The following is a 23,441-nucleotide window of genomic DNA, read 5'->3' as shown; positions in this document are numbered from 1 at the left end:
TGAGTGGAGTTGGGTCAGAGGTTAAATAGGCTCCCTCAGACCCTTAGGGGCTGGGAGGTCTTGGGGAGGAGCAAGGGGGAGGCTCTGTGATGACCAAGGAGGCTGGACATCCCTTGCTGACACCTAATTGGATGCCAGTTTTGACCAATGAACTTCACCTTAGTCTGGTGAAGCTGGAAATTTCCAAGCTGCAATGCTGCCTGGGGCGGCTCCAAGGTATTAGACTGGGGTGAGAATGGGAATGGCTGGATACTTAAGGTTAAATGGGATTAGCTGGGAAGGTGACAATAGGGAATCAAATACATGGCCTAGGTACCACCCGGGGTAGACAAAAGACTTGATGAAGACAGGAGATGTCCTTCCTCTTATCTCATCTTCTGCTGGGCAAGATTTATTGTTCTGGTATTGCTGAGCAATTAGGATCAACAGTGGAGCTATTAATCCATTCATGAGGTAAATGAGTTGCTTGCAGGCTCAGGGTGTGTACGTGTGACTTTCCCACTAAGAAGGAATGAGTCTAGCCTGGCAGGGTATGCTTGGATCAGGAAAGCAAGATGGATTCTGCTGTTGTTAGCTTTAGGTCCATGGAGCCAGGCTGGAAACATGGTGGCCTGGCTTCTTCCACTGCAGTGGCCAAGACTGGGCACACAAGGAGCAGCTGGAGCATGTCTGTAGTTCTGGCTAACACTCTTCAGAGATGTAGAATGCAAAGCTGCCATATAAGCCTTAGAAACTGTAAGCAAAGTCCACTTCTTAGAGCAGATGTGTGAGAGTCAAATCTCCAGGCACCCTGGCAACCACACTGGCGATCACAATGTCCACATGTATGAAAAGTAGGGGGCTTTTCCTCACACAGGGATCTCCAGAAGATTTTGTGAACTAGAACGCAGTGCCCTCTGGGGAACATGTGGAGAGAGGCGGTCCCTGAGATAGGCAGGTCCTTGGCCATATAGGGCTTTATAGGTAATAACCAGCACCTTGTAACGAACCCGGTACACAATTGGCAGCCAGTGCAGTTCCCGCAGCCCAGGCCACACGTGTTTCCACCAAGGTAGTCCCAGTAGCAGCCTGGCTGCTGCGTTCTGCACTAGCTGTAGTTTCCGCGTTCGGTACAAGGGCAGCCCCATGTAGAGGGCATTACAGTAGTCTAATCTCGAGGTGACCGTTGCATGGATCACTGTTGCCAGGTCATCTCACTCCAAGAAGGGGGCCAGCTGCCTTGCCCGTCTAAGATGAAAAAATGCGGATTTGGCAGTGGCCGCTATCTGGGCCTCCATTGTCAAGGAGGACTCCAGTAGCACTCCCAAGCTCCTGACTTCACGCACTGATACCAATGGCATCCCGTCAAAAGCTGGAAGGGGAATCCCTCCTTTTGGAGCGCTGCGACCCAGGCAAAGGACCTCTGTCTTCGCTGGATTCAATTTTAGCCCGCTCAGCTTGATCCAATCGGCAACGGCTTGCAATGCCCGGTCCAGGTCTATAGGGGCATCATCAACGGCCCGGTCTCCCATCAGTAGGTAGAGCTGGGTGTCATCAGCGTACTGGTGGCAACCCAGCCCATGTCCCCAGGCAATCTGGGTAAGGGGGTGCATAAAGATGTTAAATAACATTGGAGAGAGAACTGCCCCCTGAGGCACCCCACAATCGAGTGGGTGCCTCTGAGATAGCTCTCCCCCAATCGCCACCCTTTGTCCCCGACCTTCAAGGAAAGAGGAATCCACTGTAAGGCTAACCCCTGAATCCCTGCGTCGGCAAGGCGGCGGGTCAGCAGCCGGTGATCGACCATATCGAATGCCGCCGATAGGTCTAGCAACAGCAGTACCGCCACACCACCTCGATCCAGATGTTACCGATCATCCATGAGGGCGACCAGCACCGTCTCTGCCCCATGGCCCGGGCGAAAGCTGGACTGAAAATGATCTAGGGTGGAAGCGTCATCCAGGAAACTCTGTAGCTGCAACTCCACAGCCCTCTCTATTACTTTGCCCAAAAAGGGCAAATTTGAGACCGGCCGGTAGTGCGCCAATTCGGCCGGATCTAGCGTAGTTTTTTTCAGGAGAGGGCGGACCACTGCCTCTTTCAGAGGGGTTGGGAAAAGACCCTCTGAAAGAGATCTATTTATGATGTCCCGTATAGGACATCGTAGCTCCTCCTGGCAGGCTTTAATTAACCAGGAGGGGCAGGGGTCCACATCGCAAGTTGTTGGGCGTGCAGCAGAGAGGATTCTGTCGACTTCCTCCAAGCTGAGGGATTCGAAACGATCCAGGATCAAATCTGAAGGCAGGCACAGAGCCTCGAGTCCGCTTACTGTATCCAACATGGTGGGGCAGTCGCGGCGGAGCGATTGGACTTTGTCTGCAAAAAATTTCGCAAAAGCCTCGCAGCCTATTTCCTATTCCTTAACATTTGGCTTGCCTTGCGGCAATGTAGTTAAAGTCCGAATTGTTCTAAATAATTGTGCCGGGTGCAAATTTGCAGACGCAATCTTGGCCGCAAAGTATGTCTTCTTTGCGGCCTTGACTGCCATCTCATAGGACCTCATAAATTCTCTATAAGATGCTCTAGTCGCCTCATCGTGAGTATGTCGCCATTGCCTCTCTAGCCGTCTGAGGCCCTGTTTCAGCTGGCGCAGTTCCGGGTTATACCACGGAGCCAGTCTGATCCGGGGTCGCAGAGGGTGCCGAGGTGCGATCTCATCGATGTCCGTAGAGAGCTGGCTGTTCCAAGACTCAATAAGGCCCTTGAGGGGACCGCCAGAGGGCCAGGGATCCCATAGAGCCACCTGGAACCGTTCCGGGTCCATTTGGCTCCGCGGGCGAGCCGTAATACGCTCGTCGCCTAAGCAGGTTTGGGATGGAACGTCCATACGAGCCCTGAGGGCAAGGTGGTCCGACCATGGCACCACTTCTGTAGTTACATCGTCCACCGTAACCCCGGCCGCAAAGATCAGGTCTAACATGTGACCAGCCTGGTGGGTGGGGGTTGTAACAAATTGAGAGAGTCCCAGTGTTGCCATGGATAACACTAGGTCCATTGCCGGCTTAGAGGTCGGGTCATCCGCATGGTCGTTGAAGTCTCCCAGGATCATCAGCCTTGGGTGCTCCAACGCCCAGCTTATTATTATTTTATTATTATTATTATTATTATTATTATTATTATTATTATTATTATTATTATTATTATTATTATTATTATTATTATTATTATTATTATTATTATTATTATTATTACATTTGACTTATATCCCGCCCTCTCCGCAAGCGGACTCAGGGTGGCTCACAGTATCATTTACACAGTTAAACTAATAAAATATATAAAACCATAATTTACAATTCACAGTTTAAAAACATATTACAATTTTTAAAAACCATTATATAGTGCTGAATCCATACATTATAAGCGGCATTAAAATTCCAAACAGTGATCACCGGCAATCTGTGTGATGTCCGGTGGCAGCCATCTTTCCATCAAGCATCGAAGGCCTGCTTGAACAACTCGGTCTTACAGGCCCTGCGGAACACAGACAGATCTCGCAGGGCCCGTATGGCTTCTGGAAGGGCATTCCAAAGCTCTGGTGCTGCCACCGAAAAGCTTGCCACGGCCTCAAGCAGGGATGGTAAGGCGTTGGCCGGTGCGCTAGGCGAACGGTACACCAGCCAAACCGCCAACCCCTCTCCAACCCCCCACACCAGGCCCGCACATTCGATACCCTCAATCTTTGATCTTGCTGTGGAACAGGAAGTCTGTCTGTTTATTTATTTATTGGATTTTTGGGCTGCCCTTCCCTGGGAGCAGAGCTCAGGGCAGCTTACAGCAGAAAGATCAATACAATAAATAGTTAAAATCAAGTCAACATTAAAAGTCCCATACTTCATCCAAGACAGTGGGTAAAATTTATGTTCCCACAGGCCCACTAGGGTGGAGGGGATGTAGAAGCATGAGGGGGTGGGGTATGCCATGCTGTTGTTGACTTCAACAAAATGCCTGGGAAATATCTCTGCCTTACATGCCTTGAGAAAAGGTAGTAAATACCACAGGGTGTAGATGTTCTCAGGCAGAGAGTTTCACCAGGTGTGGGCCAGGGCCAAGAAGGCCTGGGATGTAATCGAGGACAGCTGGATATCTGTTGGGCTGGGGACCACCAGAAGGTTCTTATCCCCAGAGCACAGTGCTCTTCCATGGACATATTGAGAAAGGTGGTGTGACGGTAATGAATGGGTTAACAAGAAAACTAAGGACGCATAGAGCCTGCATCAGATGATCTGAGGGTGGGGGCCAGAGTGCTCAGAACTCTCAGAGGTGATTGACAGCTAACGGCTGTGGGCAGTTAGTGTCTGACAGAGTCTGAGGAAGACTGCTGAAGAGAGCAGTTGGTCTGAGAAGGAGCTGAGACAGGAGCTGAGGAGAGTCTTCGAGAGAAGCAAAGCTCACTGTTCACTCTATAAAGACAGCCAAGGGGCTGTGTGTGACTAGAGGAGAGTCACAGTAAAAGACCTGAGAGGTCACAGACACAGAGACACTTCTCTTAAGAGCTAAAGAGGTGGTTGAGGGAAAAATGTGGGTCTAGAAGTCTGAAGGGCTGGGAGAAGAGACACCAGTCGACTTAAAGGACTTGGCACATTATACCCAAGAGGCCAACCTAGAATAGTGGGAGAGTGAAATCTATGTGATCTGTGAAACCTGAAAGACCTAAGCGAAATTGATATTATAAAACCTGAACTACGAAGAAACTGTTAACTGCTTGAGATACAATATAGCCCATGTATATATTTCCCATTCCCCAGCTGAAGACGGTGTGTGTACGTTAATAAATTTCTGTGGTTTACTTTAAAATTCTCTGGTGCCAGTATATTGGGAAAACTATCAAAGCTGCTGTGGTCCCCTACCTACAAACTGAGTTTATATCCATCTGAAAGCAAAACAAAACCCCCAAAAGGACTAGTATTGAGAAATCCATATTACACCCACCCCTTGAGTTCCATAGCCATGAGGTAAAATTTTAAAAGAAGAACTGAGGCGGAAGAGGGGCTGGAGTAGCCATAAGCCGCATATAGAAGCGATCCAGTGAGACCGCGAGGCGCGCTGTTATAGGCGGTCTGAAGATATGTGGGTCCCTGGCTGCTAAGGGCCTTGAAGGTCAAACCAGTGCCTTGATTTGGATCTGGTGCTCCACCAGAAGCCAGTGCAGCTTGCACAGCACAAGCTAGATATGTGCCATCTGAGGAATCCTTGTTAGGACTTGTGCAGCCATATTTTGAATCAGTTGGAGCTTCTGGATTGGGTACAAGGGGAGGCACGTGTAGAGTAAATTACACTAGTCTATCCTGGAAGTAACTGTTGTGTGGATTACCATGGCTAGGTCAGGGCGAGACAGGTAGGGGACCAGTGCCTAACCTGTCACAGTTGGAGAAATGTCAGCTTGGCAGCTTTTGTGATCTGGGCCTCCATAGATAAGGTGTACATAGATAACTCCTTCATCAATGTACATAGATAACCCCTTCATTGGTGTACAAGCTCCATTGATTACTTTTTCCCTCATTGTTTTAACATTTTTATTTTTATTTTGAGAAGCAGTATGAGTCTAGCATTATGAGACTATTGCTAGTGTCAGATAACTGAATAAAAATGACTGGGGGAAATTTAAAAGGAGCTTTGCAAGGTTTAGTTCACTGTTGGTATTAACTTGAAAGGGGAATTGGAGAGGAGGCAAATGCCAGCATCCCTGGCACAAAAAGAAAAAAGGATTTCAGTGCTACATGCAAACAAAATAAAGGAAAGGGATCGTTAGTGCGGAATGAAATTGGCACGAGTTGTAAAGAGAGAGAGAGAGACACTCGGGAAACGTAAAGCTTTGAAAACATTTTCCCCTTTCATGCTTTAGTGAACAAACTTTTTTTTTGGGGGGGGGGCATTTTGTCAGTCTCCAGAAGCCTAACATTAAAATGGGGATTAAGCCACATGGACCTTCTGCAAACCACTGAACTTAAGATTCACTTGGGATCAATCCATTTGGAGGAAAGCATGGCATCAGCACAGGAGAGGCTTTAAAAATTGTTTTTGGTTACCCTTAGAGGCCTTAGGTGGCATATTTCAAGTGGTTTGTTTTAGAATAGTGAATTAGAATTAAGTCAAGAGTGAGAGGTCAGGGAGCAGCAGATAATAGCTTCTGATTGGTCAGCGATTAAAGCCACGCCCACAGGCGTTCCTGTTTCCTTAGGTCGTAGATTTGATAATAAGCATTAATTTCAGTATCTATCTACATTCAGAAAGACTGTGTTCCTTGAAGTAAAGTTACCAGTCCTTCTCAATTGTTATAATATTTAAATGCTGTATGCTTTATAAACAACTATAATATTTTATTTCATTCTTACCTAATCATTCAGTACTTTGTTGTGATTTAATTTGTGATTACATTCCTCATTTGCTAGGTTTTGAGGAAAATGTTTGATGCTTGTATACCCTCCATACCCTACTACCACAGCCATCAAAGTCTATGAGCCACAGATTTATGCTGACTTTTTAACTCCAGTTACATCTGGCAAATCTAGTCAAGTTCCTGTAGGAGCTTGTGCCGCCTTCCCTTTGCCTAATGCATTCCCTATCCTTTACTTTTCCTTTTTATTCCAGATCTTTCTATTCTAATTTAATTTGTGATTACATTCCTCATTTGCTAGGTTTTGAGGAAAATGTTTGAGGCTTGTATACCCTCCATACCCTACTACCACAGCCATCAAAGTCTATGAGCCACAGATTTATGCTGACTTTTTAACTCCAGTTACATCTGGCAAATCTAGTCAAGTTCCTGTAGGAGCTTGTGCCGCCTTCCCTTTGCCTAATGCATTCCCTATCCTTTACTTTTCCTTTTTATTCCAGATCTTTCTATTCTAGTCAAATTTCCTGCATGGCAAGTTGGCCAACTAAAAGGAATTGTAGTATAAAGTGATGCCACTATCTTTGAAAAATGTTGTATGTACCATAATTCAGCTGCAGTACTAAACTCCAAATAGCCCTCTGTAGTCATATTCTGACACATTGAATGCTAGCATTATGAAATGGAAAGCTGAAGCGTAATAGTAGAATAACTCAGCTACTGTTGGCCATTATGAGGCCAGCAGAACTCCTTTATACTTCCAAACAAAAAATCCCTTTCTGTTATGAATATTTGTATTACATTAACAATGACTCCATTGCAGAGTGAGTGCATGGGAAGGATATTTCCTTTTTTTATTATCATCATCAAATGTGGCTCACAGAAAAGGACATCCATAATACTAAAATATCATTCTCCTAACAGGCAGTACTGTCTGGTAGCTGAACCTCTAAGAAGTAGTTACAAGAGCAAAGTTGAACATGTTACTGAAAGTGGATTGGGTTATTGTGCAATGGGAAGAATAGTAAAGACTTTTAAATAGTTGGTCCATTGTTCTGCTGTTCTGATTGAGTCTAGACTCCAACTTCGTTCTTTATGCCAGCTTCTTTCCACTGTTCTCTCTAACAGAGATATATGTCTGTAGGGATACTGAGAATTTTAAACACAAACATTATTGCCAGGAAAAATTATCTTAATTGAACTGCCTAAAATGTTTCTTTCTTTCTTTCTTTAATTTATCACCCACCTTTCTCACTGAGACTCAAGATGAATTATATAACATATAAAGCAATTCAGACAACACTAGACATCCAGTAGCAATGAAATAGGACTAGGACTGAATAAATTAGGGAACAGTGTAAAAAGAAAACTAACATATGACATACCATAAACAATGCAGAGAGTGGATTACAAAGACAGTGCAGGTAAAGCAAGGTGTCATACACAATAAATATTGCAATGGATTACCATCCTATGCTTTTAAGCTGGGGGTCTAGCCTGGGGGTTCTGTAGAAAGGTGGGTAGTTACCCACAAGTAGTTTCAAGTGGCAGTTGGTAGTGAGATTTAAAGAGAAGTGAAGATAAAGAAAATTTTGAAATGGATCGCAGCAGTATGGCTGGTGAGGGAGCAGAGGCAGTGACGTGCAAAGACTGTGGGATGTTTGTATTTCTACCTGAGAGTAGTACGAATTACACTTCCAGCAACTGTAAGTTAGTGGCCCTGCTGGAGGAGAAGATACAGGGACTGGAGGCACGATTGTCCACACTGCAGTGTATAAGGGAAGGTGAGGATTTTCTTGACAAAACGCATGAGGCACTCTTGAAAGGACAAGAGGAGGGATATAATATTAAGAAGGCACCAGATACTTTCCTGTTGGGATTACAAATGGAAAAATTTCAAAAGCAAGATAGAACAATAATTTGGTATATGCTTTCAGCTGCACAAACATTATATGCGCAAATGTGAAAACAAGACAAAATATCAGAAGTATGGGAATGGACTCTGAAAGTCATGCATTGGAGTGAAATGGACAAACTTACAAGAATCTTAAAAGAACAAGATTTAGAGAAATTTAAAAATGACTGCGGAAAGTTTCAAAAATACATTGAAAAACAATGGAACATTAAAGGACGTTTGGCGATCTTTGACAATGGTTAATTTTTAAAGAAACGATATATGGATTACAGTTTTAAAATGTGATTATTGGATTATAACTTTTTCTTTGTTTTCCCCAATGATTAAGAAGAAATACCATGAAGATGGATTATAATTATGACCTTTGGGTTTTTTGGAGAAAGATTCTTTAATATATAGAGCTTATTACCTTATAACAAATTAGATTAAATAGTAATACGGGGACGTTTGCTAAAGGGGTATGCACTGCTGGGGGTCACAAAAGAAGGGGTGGGGTGGAGAAAATGTTATATATGTATACTAACATTTAATGACAAATGATGACATGCTATTACAATATATTACATTACAATGAATTGTTTTAAATCGAAAGGACAAGAGGAGGGAGAGGAAATGGTATCTCAGCTATTAGAAGAGAACCTAACAGGAGGAGGGTTCCTGGAAAAATGTAACCCGAAGGAAAAAGAAAATCAGGAGATGTTCTGAGCCCCTGCTGCTCAGCAATAGGTTCCAGAATCTCCCCACAGTAACTGATTCTGAACCTTTGGAACAAGGGCTACTTCCCCAGCCTCCACAAAGCTTGAAGAAAGTTTCTTAGGATCCTGTGAATAAGAAGACCGGATCTTCTGCTCCCCAATATAGGAAGAGGAAGGTGGTGGTGATTGGAGACTCCTTGCTCAGAGGGGTGGACCCCAAAGTGTGCTGACAGGACTTGTCATCCTGAGATGTCTGCTGTCTGCCGGGTGCACACATCCAGCATGTAACAGAAATTATTGGAAGATTTATCAAGCCCACGGATTACTATCCTTTCTTGCTGATCCATGTGGGAACGAACGATACTGCCTGTCATAGCCCTGAACGTATTAGAAAAGACTATGTGGCTCTGGGTCAGAAAGTGAAGGAGCTGGGCGCACAGGTTGTGTTCTCGTCAATGTTTCCTGTTGAAGGCCGTGGCTTAGGACAAGAAAGAAGAATACTTCAAATAAACGACTGGCTACGTCAATGGTGTCGTCAGGAAAGATTTGGATTTCTGGACCATGGCTTACGCTTTCGAGATGGTGGTCTTCTAATGGGAGATGGTTTGCACCTTATGACAGTAGGAAAAAGGGTTTTTGGTAACAGCCTTGCTAACCTAATAAGGAGGGCTTTAAACTAAATTGTATGGGGGAGCGAGGCAATAATTGAAAGCCTTGTATGATGCCAGAAACTGGGGATAAGACCATTAAAGATTTGCAAAGAGTGGCACATACACTAGGTAATGTTAACTTGCAGGCTTGTATGGAAACTAAACCCTCGGGATGCATAAATCGTGGATTCCGATGTCTCTACACTAATGCACAAAGTGTGGGAAACAAACAGGAGGAACTGGAAGTCCTAATAAAGGAAGGAGACTATGACATAATAGGCTTTACTGAAACTTGGTGGGATGACACTCACAACTGGAATATTAGGATTCAGGGGTACAACTCATTTAAAAGGCACAGGCAAATGAGAAAGGGCGGAGGTGTATTTATTTATTTATTTATTTATTTATTTTATGACTTCTATCCCGCCCTTCCCAACAAGTGGCTCAGGGCGGCTTACAACACAGGAATCGAACATAAATAGACGTTAAACATAGAGCATTTAAATTTAAACATTAAACCCTTTAAAACATAGAACCATTAAACATTTAAAACATTGGGGGCAGCAAACATCCAGTAGCAGTATATGTGAAGGAGGTATATACTTGTGAGAAAATATGTGAACCTGAGCATGGCAGCTCAGTTGAGAATCTCTGGGTAAAAATAAAAGGAGTAAGAAATAACAGTGATATTATTGTGGGGGTCTGCTATAAACCACCAAGTCAAGGAGAGGACTTGGATTAGATCTCTCTCTCTTGGCTTGGCTTCGCGAACGAAGATTTAAGAAGGGTGCAGTAGTCCACGTTTGCTGCAGGCTCGCTGGTGGCTGACAAGACCAATGTGGGACAGGCAGGTCCGGCCACAGCGGCTGCAGGGAAAAGTCTGATTTAGGGTTGGTCCTGTAGCAGTGCGATTCTTCCTCAATCTCCTTTTGTCCTCAAGACCAGCTATGCGTGTGTTCTCAAAGGAAGAGACTTGGATTAGATACTTCTACAGCAGATTGTAAAGTTCTCCAAGAGAAGGGATATAGTGATCATGGGAGATTTAAATTACCCAGACATCTGCTGGATGTCCACCTCTGCTAAAAATGAAAAGTCAAATAGATTCCTGACTTGTCTTGCTGACAACTTCCTTTTCCAGAAAGTGAAGAAGGAAACAAGGGGATCTGCTATCTTGGATTTGATTCTCACCAACAAGGAAGAATTGATTGAAGAAGTGGAAATAGTGTGCACCCTGGGCAGTAGTGACCATGTGATTTTGGAATTTACAGTCTTAGGGAAGGGAAAAGCTATACATAGACTTATAGGTTGGACTTCAGAAAGGGAAACAATTATAAACTTAGAACTATGCTGGGTAAAATCCCATGGTCAGAAATACTTAGGAGGAAGGGGGTTAGGGAGGGGTGGGAGTTTCTTAAAAGTGAAATACTGAAAAAGTAATAACAGATGATTCTTATGAGAAGAAAAAATGGAAAAAGCCTAAAGAAGCCGAAGTGGCTCCATAAACAGCTCTCTAAAGACTTGAGAAATAAAAAAGACTTCTTTAGGAATTGGAAGGAGGGCCTTATAACCAAGGATGAATATAAACAAATCACCAGTGCTTGTAGAGAAAAAGTTAGGAAAGCTAAAGGTCAGTATGAGCTTAGGCTAGCCAAAGATGCTAAAAACAACAAAAAAGGGTTCTTTTATTACGTTCAGAGTAAGAAAAAGAGCAAGGACGTGGTAGGCCCATTGCGAGGGCAAGAAAGTGGAATTGTAACAGGTAATGAAAAGAGGGCAGAACTGCTCAATTTCTATTTTTCCTCAGTATTCTCTTCTGAGGGAAACGGTGCTCAACATGGCAAAAACAGACCTCATAAGAAGGGTATGAAGTTCCAACCTAGGATCAGCATAGGGGTAGTCTATAAACACCTAGTTTCTTTAAATGAAACTAAGTCCTCATGGCCAGATGAATTGCATCCAAGGGTTCTAAAAGAGCTCATGGATGTCATTTCTGAGCCTCTGGCTATTATTTTTGAGAATTCTTGGAGAACAGGAGAGGTGCTGGAAGATTGGAGGCAGGCAAATATTGTCCTCATCTTCAAAAAGGGGAAAAAAGACGATCTGGGTAACTACTGACCCGTCAGCTTGATGTCTATACCCAGAAAAGTTTTAGAACAAATCATCAAACAGTCAGTTCTGGAACTTTTAGAAAGAATGGATGTGATTACTAAGAGCCAACATGGTTTTCTCAAGAACAAGTCATGTCAGACTAACCTGATCTCCTTTTTTGAGAAAGTGACTACCTTGCTGGATCAGGGGAATGCTGTAGACATCATTTATCTTGATTTTAGTAAGGCTTTGCTAAGGTTCCACATACTATCCTTGTTGACAAGTTGGTAAAATGTGGTTTGGATCCTGTTACCGTTAGGTGGATCTGTAACTGGTTGACAGATCGCACCTAAAGAGTGCTTGTGAATGGTTCTCATCCTCTTGGAGAGGAGTGACAAGTGGAGTGCCTCAAGGATCTATCCTGGGACCTGTTTTGTTCAACATCTTTATCAATGATTTCAATAAAGGAATAGCGGGAATGCTTACTAAATTTGCAGATGATACTAAATAGGGAGGGCTTGCAAACACAGAAGAAGACTGAAACAGGATACAAAATGACCTTGACAGGCTGGAAAACTGGGCTAAATAAAATAAAATTAATTTAACAGGGATAAATGTAAAGTTCTGCATTTAGGTAGGAAAAATCCAATGCATGGTTATAGGATGGGGGAGACTTGTCTTAGCAGTAGTGTGTGCGAAAAGGATCTAGGCGTCTTAGTGGATCATACGCTGAACATGAGTCAACAGTGTGATGCTGTGGCTAAAAGGCAAATGCAATTTTGGGCTGTATCAATAGAAGTATAGTGTCCAGATCACGTGATGTGACGGTATTGCTTTACTCTGCTCTGGTAAGACCTCACCTGGAGTATTGTGTTCAGTTTTGGGCACCACATTTTAAGAACGATATAGTCTAGCTGGAATGGGTCCAGAGGAGGGCAACGAAGATGGTGAGGGGTCTGGAGACCAAGTCCTATGAGGAAAGGTTGAAGGAGCTAGGGATGTTTAGCCTGGAGAGAAGGCGGCTGAGAGGTGATATGATCACCATCTTCAAGTACTTGAAGGGCTGTCATATAGAGCAGTGGTGGCCAACGGTAGCTCTCCAGATGTTTTTTGCTTACAACTCCCATCAGCCGCGGCCATCAGCCATGCTGGCTGGGGCTGATGGGAGTTGAAGGCAAACAACATCTGGAGAGCTACCATTGGCCACCACTTATCTATATGACAGCCCTTCAAGGCCACCCCTGATATAGAGGATGGTGTTGAATTGTTTTCTGTGGCCCTGGAAGGTAGGACCAGAACCTGTGGGTTGAAATTAGGCAAAAGAGTTTCTGGCTCAATATTAGTATGAACTTCCTGACCGTTAGAGCAATTCCTCAGTAGAACAGGCTTCCTCGGGAGGTGGTGGGCTCTCCTTCCTTGGAGGTGTTTAAACAGAGGCTAGATGGCCATCTGACAGCAATGAAGATCCTTTGAATTTAGGGGGAGGTGTTTGTGAGTTTCCTGCATTGGGCAGGGGTTGGACAAGATGACCCTAGAGGTCCCTTCCAACTCTATGATTCTATTCCCTTATAAAAATGACCTCCTGCACTGATCCATTATATAACAATTCTATTTCCTATATAAAAAATGCCCTCCTAAACATTTCTGTTTTGCAAATTTGGAAGAATAATAGAAGTGTAGGTGCCTTCCTGACTTCATCAGGCATCAGGTAAGCTGCTAATAAAATCTGTTGGTATGTACCTTAAACACTGTGTTGAAGAACTCTGAGTCTCCACAGTATCCTCTTGTGTTACAGAACAGGGTTGCGTCTTTGTAAAAGGGAAAAAAATGTATTGCAACTAAAGATTTAAATTTCCAGAAATATTTCAGAAAAAAGCTGAAATTGACTTTGATGGAATTAGATGGTACAACCATTTTAGAATGCAGCTGTTAAATTTCCTAATTACTGGAGAAGCAGGATCTATCTGAGGGAGTCATGGTCAGGTCATTAAAATGACTTACTTATCAAACACGGAATCACTTGCTTCCTCCTTGTGATTGCACAGTCTGATGTGTCCTTTCAATATCATGCAATTCTGTATCTGCACAATTAGTAGCATCTATCCTATACTGATTAGTTGGGTTTATGAGCAGACACTGAAAGCACTCATACCCTTCTGAGGTTGCTCCCTTCCTCAAACCCTACCCTCATCAGTTGCCACCCCCAAATCTCCAAGAATTTCCTAACCTTGAGTCGGCAACCCAATCTACTTCCTACCCAACAATCAACCTGCCTTTATCTGCCCCTTGGTCTTAAGCTTTGTAGCTGCCTCCATAGAATCCTCTACCCAGTTGTGTGGCACCACAGTTCCCTGTTCCATCCCCTCCTCAGCCATTGACCAATCTAAATTTTAATAGCCTCTCATCTCCAGCTATATTTATTAATTATTTTCTTCACTTACACCCCACCTTTCTCCGCAGTGGGAACCAAAGCAGTTTACATTATTTTCCTCTCTTCCTTTTTATACGCACAACAGCCCAGTGGGTATGTTAGTCTGGAAGTATGTGACTGGTCCAAAATCACCCAGTGAGATTCAACAGCAAGATTCAACCCTGGGTCTCCCATACCCTGCTCTGAAGTTTTAACAGCCACACAGCACTGGCTTTAATAGGATGGCTGCTGTTGAACAGTCGTAAGCGGCCAGGCCTAGTTGAATCATGCAAGTCAGGTGATATCAAGTCAGCCAGAGCTTGACGCCAAGCCTAGGATTGCCAACCTCCAGGCAGGACCTGGAGATCTCCCAGAATTACAACTAAACACCTGACAGAGATCTGTCCCCCTGAAGAAAATGGCTGGTTTGGAAGGTGGACTCTATGGCATTCTATTTGGCTGAGGTCTTTCTCCTCCCAAACCCTCCCTTCCTCAAACTCCACAAAATTTCCAGGAATTTCCTCCCTCAAAGTCAAAAATAGGCCTGGAAAGGGCCTGCCTCCTTCCCCTGCCTTTACTCAGAGAAAATCGGCTAGGAATACTGTGGTCGCTTAGCAACAGCCACAAAGGGAATTTGTTGCTTAAAGCTACACACACTCCTTTTATCGTTTTTGGCTTTTTAAAACTTTTCAATGTGTTTTATTTTTAGATTTCACTTTTTTCTGTAAACCTGGGGTCCTTTTCAGGTTCTTGAAGGACCTGTCTTTCCTGCTCAATATTAGAATATAAGATTGATCCAGATGGGTAGTTGTGCTGGTCTGAAGCAATAGAATAAAGTTAGAGTCCAGTCGCAGCGTGCCAGTTTGACCACAGTCTTAGTCTCCTTTACTTTACTTTAGGTGTCAGGCCAAAATTTTTCCTTCTGCCCAGGCTTTAACTGAAGGGTTCCATCTTTTAAAGCTATATATGTACCATTTCTAGTCTAAAGGCTGTTCTATGGATATAATTTTAGGTTTCTGGATATTGTTTTTGTGCCATTTTATACCCAAGTGGGCTCTTGATTTGTTTATAGCTAATTTTAAAACTGATAATTTTTATGTTTGTGATTTTATGATTTTACTGTTGCATTGTTATAACTTTTTGAGATACCTCAAAATAGCTATCTGGATAATGACATATCAGCTTTCTAAATAAATATTTTCTATTTTTGTATGGTTTGATTTTCAGCTGCATTCCTGATTGAGATGGATTTTAAATTTCTCTTGTGAATGTGTGTACTTTCTATGCAGAAAATTAGTCTGGATTTCTATATTGACATCCACGCTCACTCCACCATGATGAATGGATTTATGTATGGGAACATTTTTGAAGAAGAGGAAAGATTTCAGAGACAAGCTGTTTTCCCCAAGTTGCTCTGCCAGAATGCTGGAGACTTCTCCTTTGTAAGCAATATTTGTTTTGTTTCTCTTTCTCATGTAAGTGTTTCGGATTATTCTTCAAGCCCATGACAATGCCAGTCTTGCAGTATTTTCCATGGGGGTGAACTAAGGGTATGCAAAGAAAAAAATCTGGGAACATTTGGATTTGGGAGTATTCAGGGCTTAAAAATCCAGGGGGCTGAATATCTCCCAATAGCAGATTCAGTAGACAATCTGATTCAGGAGATACTCAGAAATAGCCAAATATAGCCCCAATATACCCCAGGCCATTGAAGTCAATGGCAAAATAGGATATCATGAATTGCAACTGGGGACAAGGGGGTTTGACATAGAAGCTCCAAATTTGCAGTGAGGCTTCAGGAGCCTCTCCCCCACAGAACACCCAAGTTTCAAAAGATTGGGCCAAGAGGTTCAAGTCTAGGGGCACCCAAAGAGTAGAAATAAGCAATCAGTCACTTTCCCCACTGTATTTACTGGAGGGGGAGTAGGGTACCAAATTTGTCAATCCTCCATGAATCCAAAACTGGAAGCTCAACTCACTCATTCTCCTTTATTGGCTAGCTTCCAATCAATGTGATTGACTCCACTGGGGGGTGGAGTTTTGATCCAAGCTATTTATTTAGGGTTTTTACAAGCAGACCCCTGCTCTGCGAGGTAGCATACCTGTTCCAGTGATGAAGTGTCTCAGCTCAAGTGACAAAATGTCTGAAACTAGGAAATAAACAGGGGAGTTTAGCAGACATATGAGTTAAGTACCAGGGTGAGAAAGGCAGGGCAATAGTCTCTTCCCATCCCTAACAGAGTTAGTAGACTTTCCATAAATAAATCCACATAAACAGGGAATTTATAAAAGAGGGATTAAAACAACAATAACAGCCCCTCCTAAAGTCAGTTATGAAAGCAGAATGCCAGCAGGGGGTTGGGGCTATCCAGCATATTGCACTCACTCCAGGGCTTTTTTCTGGAAAAAGCCCAGCAGAAACTCATTTGCATATTAGGCCACACCCCTGATGTCATCATTGTTTCACACAAAGCTTTTTTGTAGAAAAGGCCTAGCATGAATTCATTTGCATATTAGGCCACACCTGACACCAAACCAGCCAGCACTGCATTCCTGTGAGTTCCTACTCAAAAAAAGCCCTGAATCACTGTAACATATTTAACTATCTGGGAACGGGACAGAAGTCATGGGTGTGTATTCAGTGCAAGGAGCTTCTAGTTCTTAGGAAATAAATTCATACCCTTGAGGCCAAGTTTCTGACCTGGAGAAGCAGAGACAATCAGAGGCACGTAGCTAAGACTTTTGGAGACTTGTTAGATATGTCCCACTCTGAGATTGGCAGCCCTGCCATTGACAGAGAGCATGAAGGTCAGTATAAGGCAACTTCATGTCAGGATTTGAGCTAGGATTGCCAGGTTCAACTCAGGAAATACCTGGGGACTTTGAGGGTGAAGCTGGGAGACTTTCCCATTCAAAATAAACAATAAAAATACAGCAGCAGTGAATACAGTCTTCATTTCCTCCTCCTCTTGCTTTGCATTCAAAGGGTTCCCCAGAAGTTGCTCTTCCATTAAATGAAAATGAACACACACACAATCACAAAGCAGCCAAAATAAACAGTTTCCAAGCCCACACTTTTGTGATATTACTGGGGCAATTTACTCACAGGAGTTGCTGGATGTTGCAATCTGCTGTATTTCAACCAACTTTTTCCGACTAACACAGGAAAATGAAAGTACTGAGCAGAGCAGTCTAAGGTTCTAGTTAACTCTTTACTATCCCTTTTACTATGCAAACAACTTCTGAAAGGAATGCAAAACAGAAGGACTGGGCTTCCTCTCTCTCACACTCACTGGGAAGAGCTACATGGCTAACACACCTTCCAATACATGCAGTTTGCAAGTTTTTAAACCTGCCAATATGGAAAGGCACATCATGGCTGTTGGGGCAAGGCTTCCCCCTGCTGGCTAGCTGGCTGATGCTGGGGAACAGCCTGCAAAACTGGGTGATCCCCCACTGTAGGTTTGCCAAGTCCAATTTAAGAAATATATGGGGACTTTAATAATAATAATAATAATAATAATAATAAATTTTATTTGTATCCCGCCCTCCCCGCCGAGGCGGCTCAGGGCGGCTAACAGCATCTATACATGTACAACAATAGGTAATAGATAAAACTTAGTTAACAATAAAAACATCTAAACATTATAAAAACCCGTTAATAATTAAAAAAAATTTAGAATTCACAGTTTGAGTTAAATTAATCTGGCAGCATAATAATATTCTGACGCTGGTGCCTGCCATTTTAAGTATCTATACTGACGAGAGTCTTAAGACACGGCTACTCTAAGTCCTAATTCAGTAGCCGGCATACGCTTGTTTAAAGAGGACCGTTTTGCAGGCCCTGCGGAATTGGTCGAGATTCCGCAGGGCCCGCACCTCCTCTGGGAGCTGATTCCATAGGACCGGGGCCGCAGCTGAAAAGGCCCGCACTCTGGTGTTTTGCAGCTTGACTTCTCTCGGTCCAGGGATAATCATTTTGTTTTTCCCAACTGATCTCAGTGCCCTCTGGGGTTCATATGGGGAGAGACGGTCCCTCAGGTAGGCTGGTCCTCGGCCATATAAGGCTTTAAAGGTAATAACCAACACTTTGTACTGGACTCGGTATGCAATTGGTAACCAGTGCAGTTCACGCAGCCCTGGCCGTATGTGCTCCCATTTCGGGAGCCCTAACAGTAGCCTGGCTGCCGCGTTCTGCACCAGCTGGAGTTTCCGGGTCCGGCACAAAGGTAGCCCCAAGTAGAGGCTTGGGTGGAGCCAGGAGGCATTAGAGGTGGAGCCAAGATTAAGGCTGTAACAAGCATAATTGAACTCCAAAGGGAGTTCTGGCCATCACATTTAAAGGGACTGCACACCTTTTCAATGCCTTCCTTCCATAGGAAATAATGAAGGATAGGGGCACCTTCTTTGGGGGCTCATAGAATTGGACCCCCTTGTCCAATCGTTTTGAAACTTGAGAGGTATTTTGGGGAGAGGCACTAGATGCTGTGTTGAAAATTTGGTGCCTCTACCTTAAAAAATAGCCCCCCCAGAGTTCCAGATACCCGCGGATCAATTCTCCATTATTTTCTATGGGAATAAATCTCCATAGGGAACAATATAGTTCCCAGGAGACATTTCCCTCCCCTCTCCCCGCTTTCTGATGACCCTGAAGCGGGGGGAGGGCCTCCAAACTGGGGGATCCCCTGCCCCCACCTGGGGATTGCAATCCTACCCCACTGGGACCTGGGAGCTGGCAAGCCTAAACTGAACTGATCATTTTACACTAGTCCCTGACCCTTCAGAACAACATATGCAGGGACAAGGAGTGACAACAATCATGGTGACCCCACTTCCATTCACAATCAAATCCTGTTCCTGGCTATATGCATTCACAGAACAGAGTGTACAGACTATATGTATGTACTATCTATATATGTATACCAATATATGTATCTCCACAATCACATTCAAAATGTAGTGTTCCTGATTTTTGAGATGCAGCTACATGCAAATTGCATAGGTGCAATTTATATGTAGCTGCATCAGGCAAGATTTTTTTCAGGGAGGGGGGGATAGAAATAGTTTAAATAAATTTGCATACAATGAGGGAAGAATCTGCATCTCACTCCTGCTCTCTTTGGTTTGCCCCTGTACATGTCATGACTGTTTTTTACTAAGGAACTCTGTGAGCTAAATGTAATTATCAAGATTTAAGACAAGATGTACAGAAGTACCCTAATGGGACCTATTACAATTACCAAACTCAAGGTGAGTGGGCCATGGCTGAGTGTTTGAGAATCTGCTTGGTATGCAGAAGGTCCCAGGTTAGGGTTTCGAGGTCACTTCTGGCCACCCGTGGCAGTGGCGGATGAAGGGTAAGGTTGCCGGATCCAAGTTGGGAAACTCCTGGAGATTTAGGGATGGAGTCTGAGGAGGACAGCTGAACCCGGCGAAGACAGAGGTCCTTTGTGTGGTTCGCGGCACCCTGGGAAGGGAAATAGCTCTCCCGACCTTCGATGGCGCGCCATTGAAAGCAGCGCGCCAGGTAAAGAGCTTGGGTGTTTTACTGGAGCCTTCATTATCAATGGAGGCCCAGATAGCGGCCACTGCCAAGTCAGCATTCTTCCACCTGAGGCGGGCAAGGCAGTTGGCCCCTTTCCTAGAGCATCGGGACCTCGCAACAGTGATCCACGCGACGGTCACCTCAAGATTAGACTACTGTAATGCCCTCTACTTGGGGCTACCTTTGTGCCGGACCCGGAGGTTGCAGCTAGTGCAGAACGCGGCGGCCAGGCTGTTGCTAGGACTCCCGAGGTGGGAGCATATACAGCCGAGGCTACGCAGACTGCACTGGCTGCCAATTACATACTGGGTCCAGTACAAAGTGTTGGTCATCACCTTTAAAGCCTTATATGGCCGAGGACCGGCCTACCTGAAGGACCATCTTTCCCCATATGAACCCCAGAGAGCACTGAGGTCAGCCGGGAAAAATAAAATGACTATCCCTGGGCCGAAAGAGATTAAACTTCAGAACACTCGAGCACGGGCCTTTTCAATCGCGGCCCCTGCCCTATGGAATCAGCTCCTTGAGGAGGTGCGAGCCCTGCGGAACCTTGATCAGTTCCGCAGGGCCTGCAAGACCACCCTCTTCAAGTTAGCATATACGGACTGCTGAATACGGTTGTTAACAAAAGGATCCGCCAATATGGTCCTGTCTAAGGACCTGTGTCATTATGTAAATTATGTAAACTGACAGAAACTAGCATCGAAAATGCCATAGTCACTGTCAGATTAAGTTATAAATTTTAATTATATTGACTGGTTTTTAAATAATGTTAATTTTAAAGTTTTATATTCACTATATTGTATGTTTATGAAATGTTGTTAGCCGCCCTGAGCCTGCCTAGGCGGGGAGGGCGGGATATAAATAAAATTTTATTATTATTATTATCAACAGGGTACAATGCTACAGAGTTCACCTTCCAAAAGCTCTGCTTTCTCCAGGGGAACTGATCTCTTTAGTCTGGAGATGAGCTGTAATTCCAGGAGATCCCCAGGTCCCACCTGGTGGCTGGCTTTCCTATCCCAGGTTCAATCCCTGGCATCTCAGTTGAAAGTACCAGTTAGTAGGTGATGTGAAAGACCTTTGCCTCAGACCCTGAAGAGCTGCTGCCAGTCTACATTAGAATACCTTGGTGGACCAGTGATCTGATTAATATAAGGCATTTTCACATGTTCACATGTTCAAGGTGGGGCCTAGAGGTTTTTTTTGAATTACAACTCATCACCAGAATTAAAGATTAGTTCCCCTGGAGGAAATGACATTTTTATGTGGCTTCTGTGCCAATATATCACTATGGAGGTCCCTCTCTTTCACAGGGTCCATGGTCTCCTGGTGCAGTCCTCAAATTTCCAAGAACTTTCCAAACCAGAGTTGGCAACCTAAATTGCAATACTGCAACCTTTTGTCTTTAATATTATAACTGAAAGTGTTTCCAAAATGGAAGACATCCTCCCTGACATCTTATTTCTTTTATTTCTGTTTGCTCTATTCTTCTTTCATTTTCTCAGCCCCTTCCAACCTAAATCTTATTTCATTTTTTTCTTTCCCTTATTCTCTTGTAAGAAAAAGATGCACTCCACTGCAGAAACTGAAAATTAATAGTTTAGATGACTTTTAATAGACTGTTCTGCTGCATTCCTTTGCATAAACCAAAGTGTTACTATCTGGGAAATGTGACACTTCCTACCTGTAATGCTAATGGAAACAGGACTCCATCTCTTTCGATTAACCTGCAAAATCTACCTTTTCATAATAGGGATAGCTTTGAAACTTACTGAATGCTAATAAAACAGCAGGTACTTTTGAACTTCTTGATATCCCTGTATACCTCATTTATCAACGGCTGCAATGAATTTAGGTACATCTCATCCATCCTATTTGCAAGGAGCTAAGTAAAAGAAGTGGCAGAATTTGTGTGTGTGTGTGTGTGTATGCTTTTTTAACATCATCTGCCCCATGGCACAGAGTGGTAAAGCTGCAGTACTGTGGTCTAGACTCTCTGCTCACGACCTGAGTTCGATTCCGGTAGAACCTGGATTCAGGTAGCCAGCTTAAGGTTGACTCATCCTTCCATCCTTCCGAGGTTGGTAAAATGAGTACCTAGCTTGCTGGGAGGAAAGTGTAGATGACTGGGGAAGGCAATGGCAAACCACCCCGTAAAAAGTCTGCCGTGAAAACGTTGTGATGCGACGTCACCCCAGAGTCGAAAATGACTGGTGCTTGCACAGGGGACTTTTCCTTTCCTTTTCCTTTCAGCAGATCAGGCAACTGGTTCCTTATCTCTCCTCCTGGGACTTGGCTATATTGACCCATGAAATGATCACTTCTAGGTTAAAATACTGTAACTCACTTTACATGGGCTTACCCTTTAACTTGATCTGGAAACTCCAGCTAATGCAAAATGTGATGTCTGTGTGGGTGTGCATTCAGCCAGTGCTATGTGAGTTGCACTGGCTACCAACTGAATACCAGATCTGTTTAAAGGTGATAGTATTAACCTTTAAAGCCCTATGTGGCCTGGAACCAAAATATCTAAGGGACTGTCTCTCCACATATGTCCCTTGGAGAGGCTTGTGCTCTGCTGATTCACATCTACTGGCTATCCCCATCTCAAAGAACATCTCCTTAGCCTCAACCAAGGTTAAGGCCTTTTGCCCCCCAAGTCAGAATAAAGAAACGGACACAATTAGATTGGTGAAACTATGGGCCACTTTTATTAAAATAACCAGCAACAGCAAGGGCAACGGAACTGCGGCCAGGTCAGGGCCAGGGGTCTCCTCAGACCGTTCCCCTGCCTTTTTCAGCGGGCGAGAGACCCGGCCCCCCAGCCGGAGCTGTGAGCCACAGCTGCTGTTAGGCAGGCCCAGCAGGGAGGCTCGCACCGGAGGGCCCAAACACCAGACGCAAGTCTCAGCGGAAGGCACCCATCCAATCGAGTCTCCAGGACAGTCTGCATTCACATACCTCGGGCCACACCAAAGGTTGATCCTGCCAGACCCCTAACTCCCCAAAAGGGGGAGGCTAACCGGTCCTCCCCAGGCCACATGGTGCCATAAACCCCGTAAAACCTGCCACAACTAAGGCCAAGTCTCTACTTAGGGCTTAGCACCCACAGAAAGGCCCAAAGCCAACACAAGCCCTTGCCATAAATCCCTCAGGAAAAGCATATTACCCTTTTCCGAGAGATGCACACCATCCCCTCTGTAGAGGTCGGGACATTCCTTAGAAATATCCGGATGGGGCAAATAGTGGCCCAAACCACCCTCCGAAACCTTCCGAATCTCCTTATTCGCTCTATAACGAGCCCTTTCTAATCCAGCTGGATTCCAAGCACTGCGCCACACCAAGCGCGGAATCATGGCCGACCAAACTATAATGGTACCAGGCCATCTGTTCCTTATGTACTTGAAATCGTCTCAGGCCTGCAAGATCAAAGCCTTGCCTTTAATCAGCTCGAGATCATTCCCTCCCAGGTGAACAATTAATACCTGTGGAGGAGGGCCCAAACACCCATGAAATAAGAAAAGGGCGGGGCAAGCCAGGCCACTGAAGACCCCTGCTCCCTCGCCATTCAACCGTAACATATTTGCTGAGCCCCAGCTGAGAGCCAACAGCAGTTCTCCGAGCTTGACTGTGCCCGCAGATGAGAACTCTGCTCCTCCGGCCAGGAACAACAGCATCTAAAAGGAAAGACATACAAGTTATAAAACCTAAACTTAAACTACCCCACCCCCCCGCTCCTAATAACAACTACCAGCGGAGCAAAGG

The 23,441-nt window shown here is 44.3% G+C and overlaps 1 protein-coding gene across 1 annotated transcript in view; it reads left to right on the top strand.

The window, feature by feature from the left end:
• The window catches only part of LOC132567335 (cytosolic carboxypeptidase 6-like), a 570,982-nt gene that overhangs the window by 295,018 nt on the left and 252,523 nt on the right, over nucleotides 1-23,441 (top strand). The window contains exon 5 of the mRNA XM_060233016.1: nucleotides 15,418-15,570. Coding sequence (XP_060088999.1) covers nucleotides 15,418-15,570 — 153 coding nt within the window. The remainder of the gene's footprint in view (nucleotides 1-15,417; nucleotides 15,571-23,441) is intronic.

Source organism: Heteronotia binoei, chromosome 2 (genome assembly GCF_032191835.1).
Source record: "Heteronotia binoei isolate CCM8104 ecotype False Entrance Well chromosome 2, APGP_CSIRO_Hbin_v1, whole genome shotgun sequence".
Taxonomy (NCBI): domain Eukaryota; kingdom Metazoa; phylum Chordata; class Lepidosauria; order Squamata; family Gekkonidae; genus Heteronotia; species Heteronotia binoei.
This window is presented reverse-complemented; position numbering and strand designations above follow the sequence as displayed.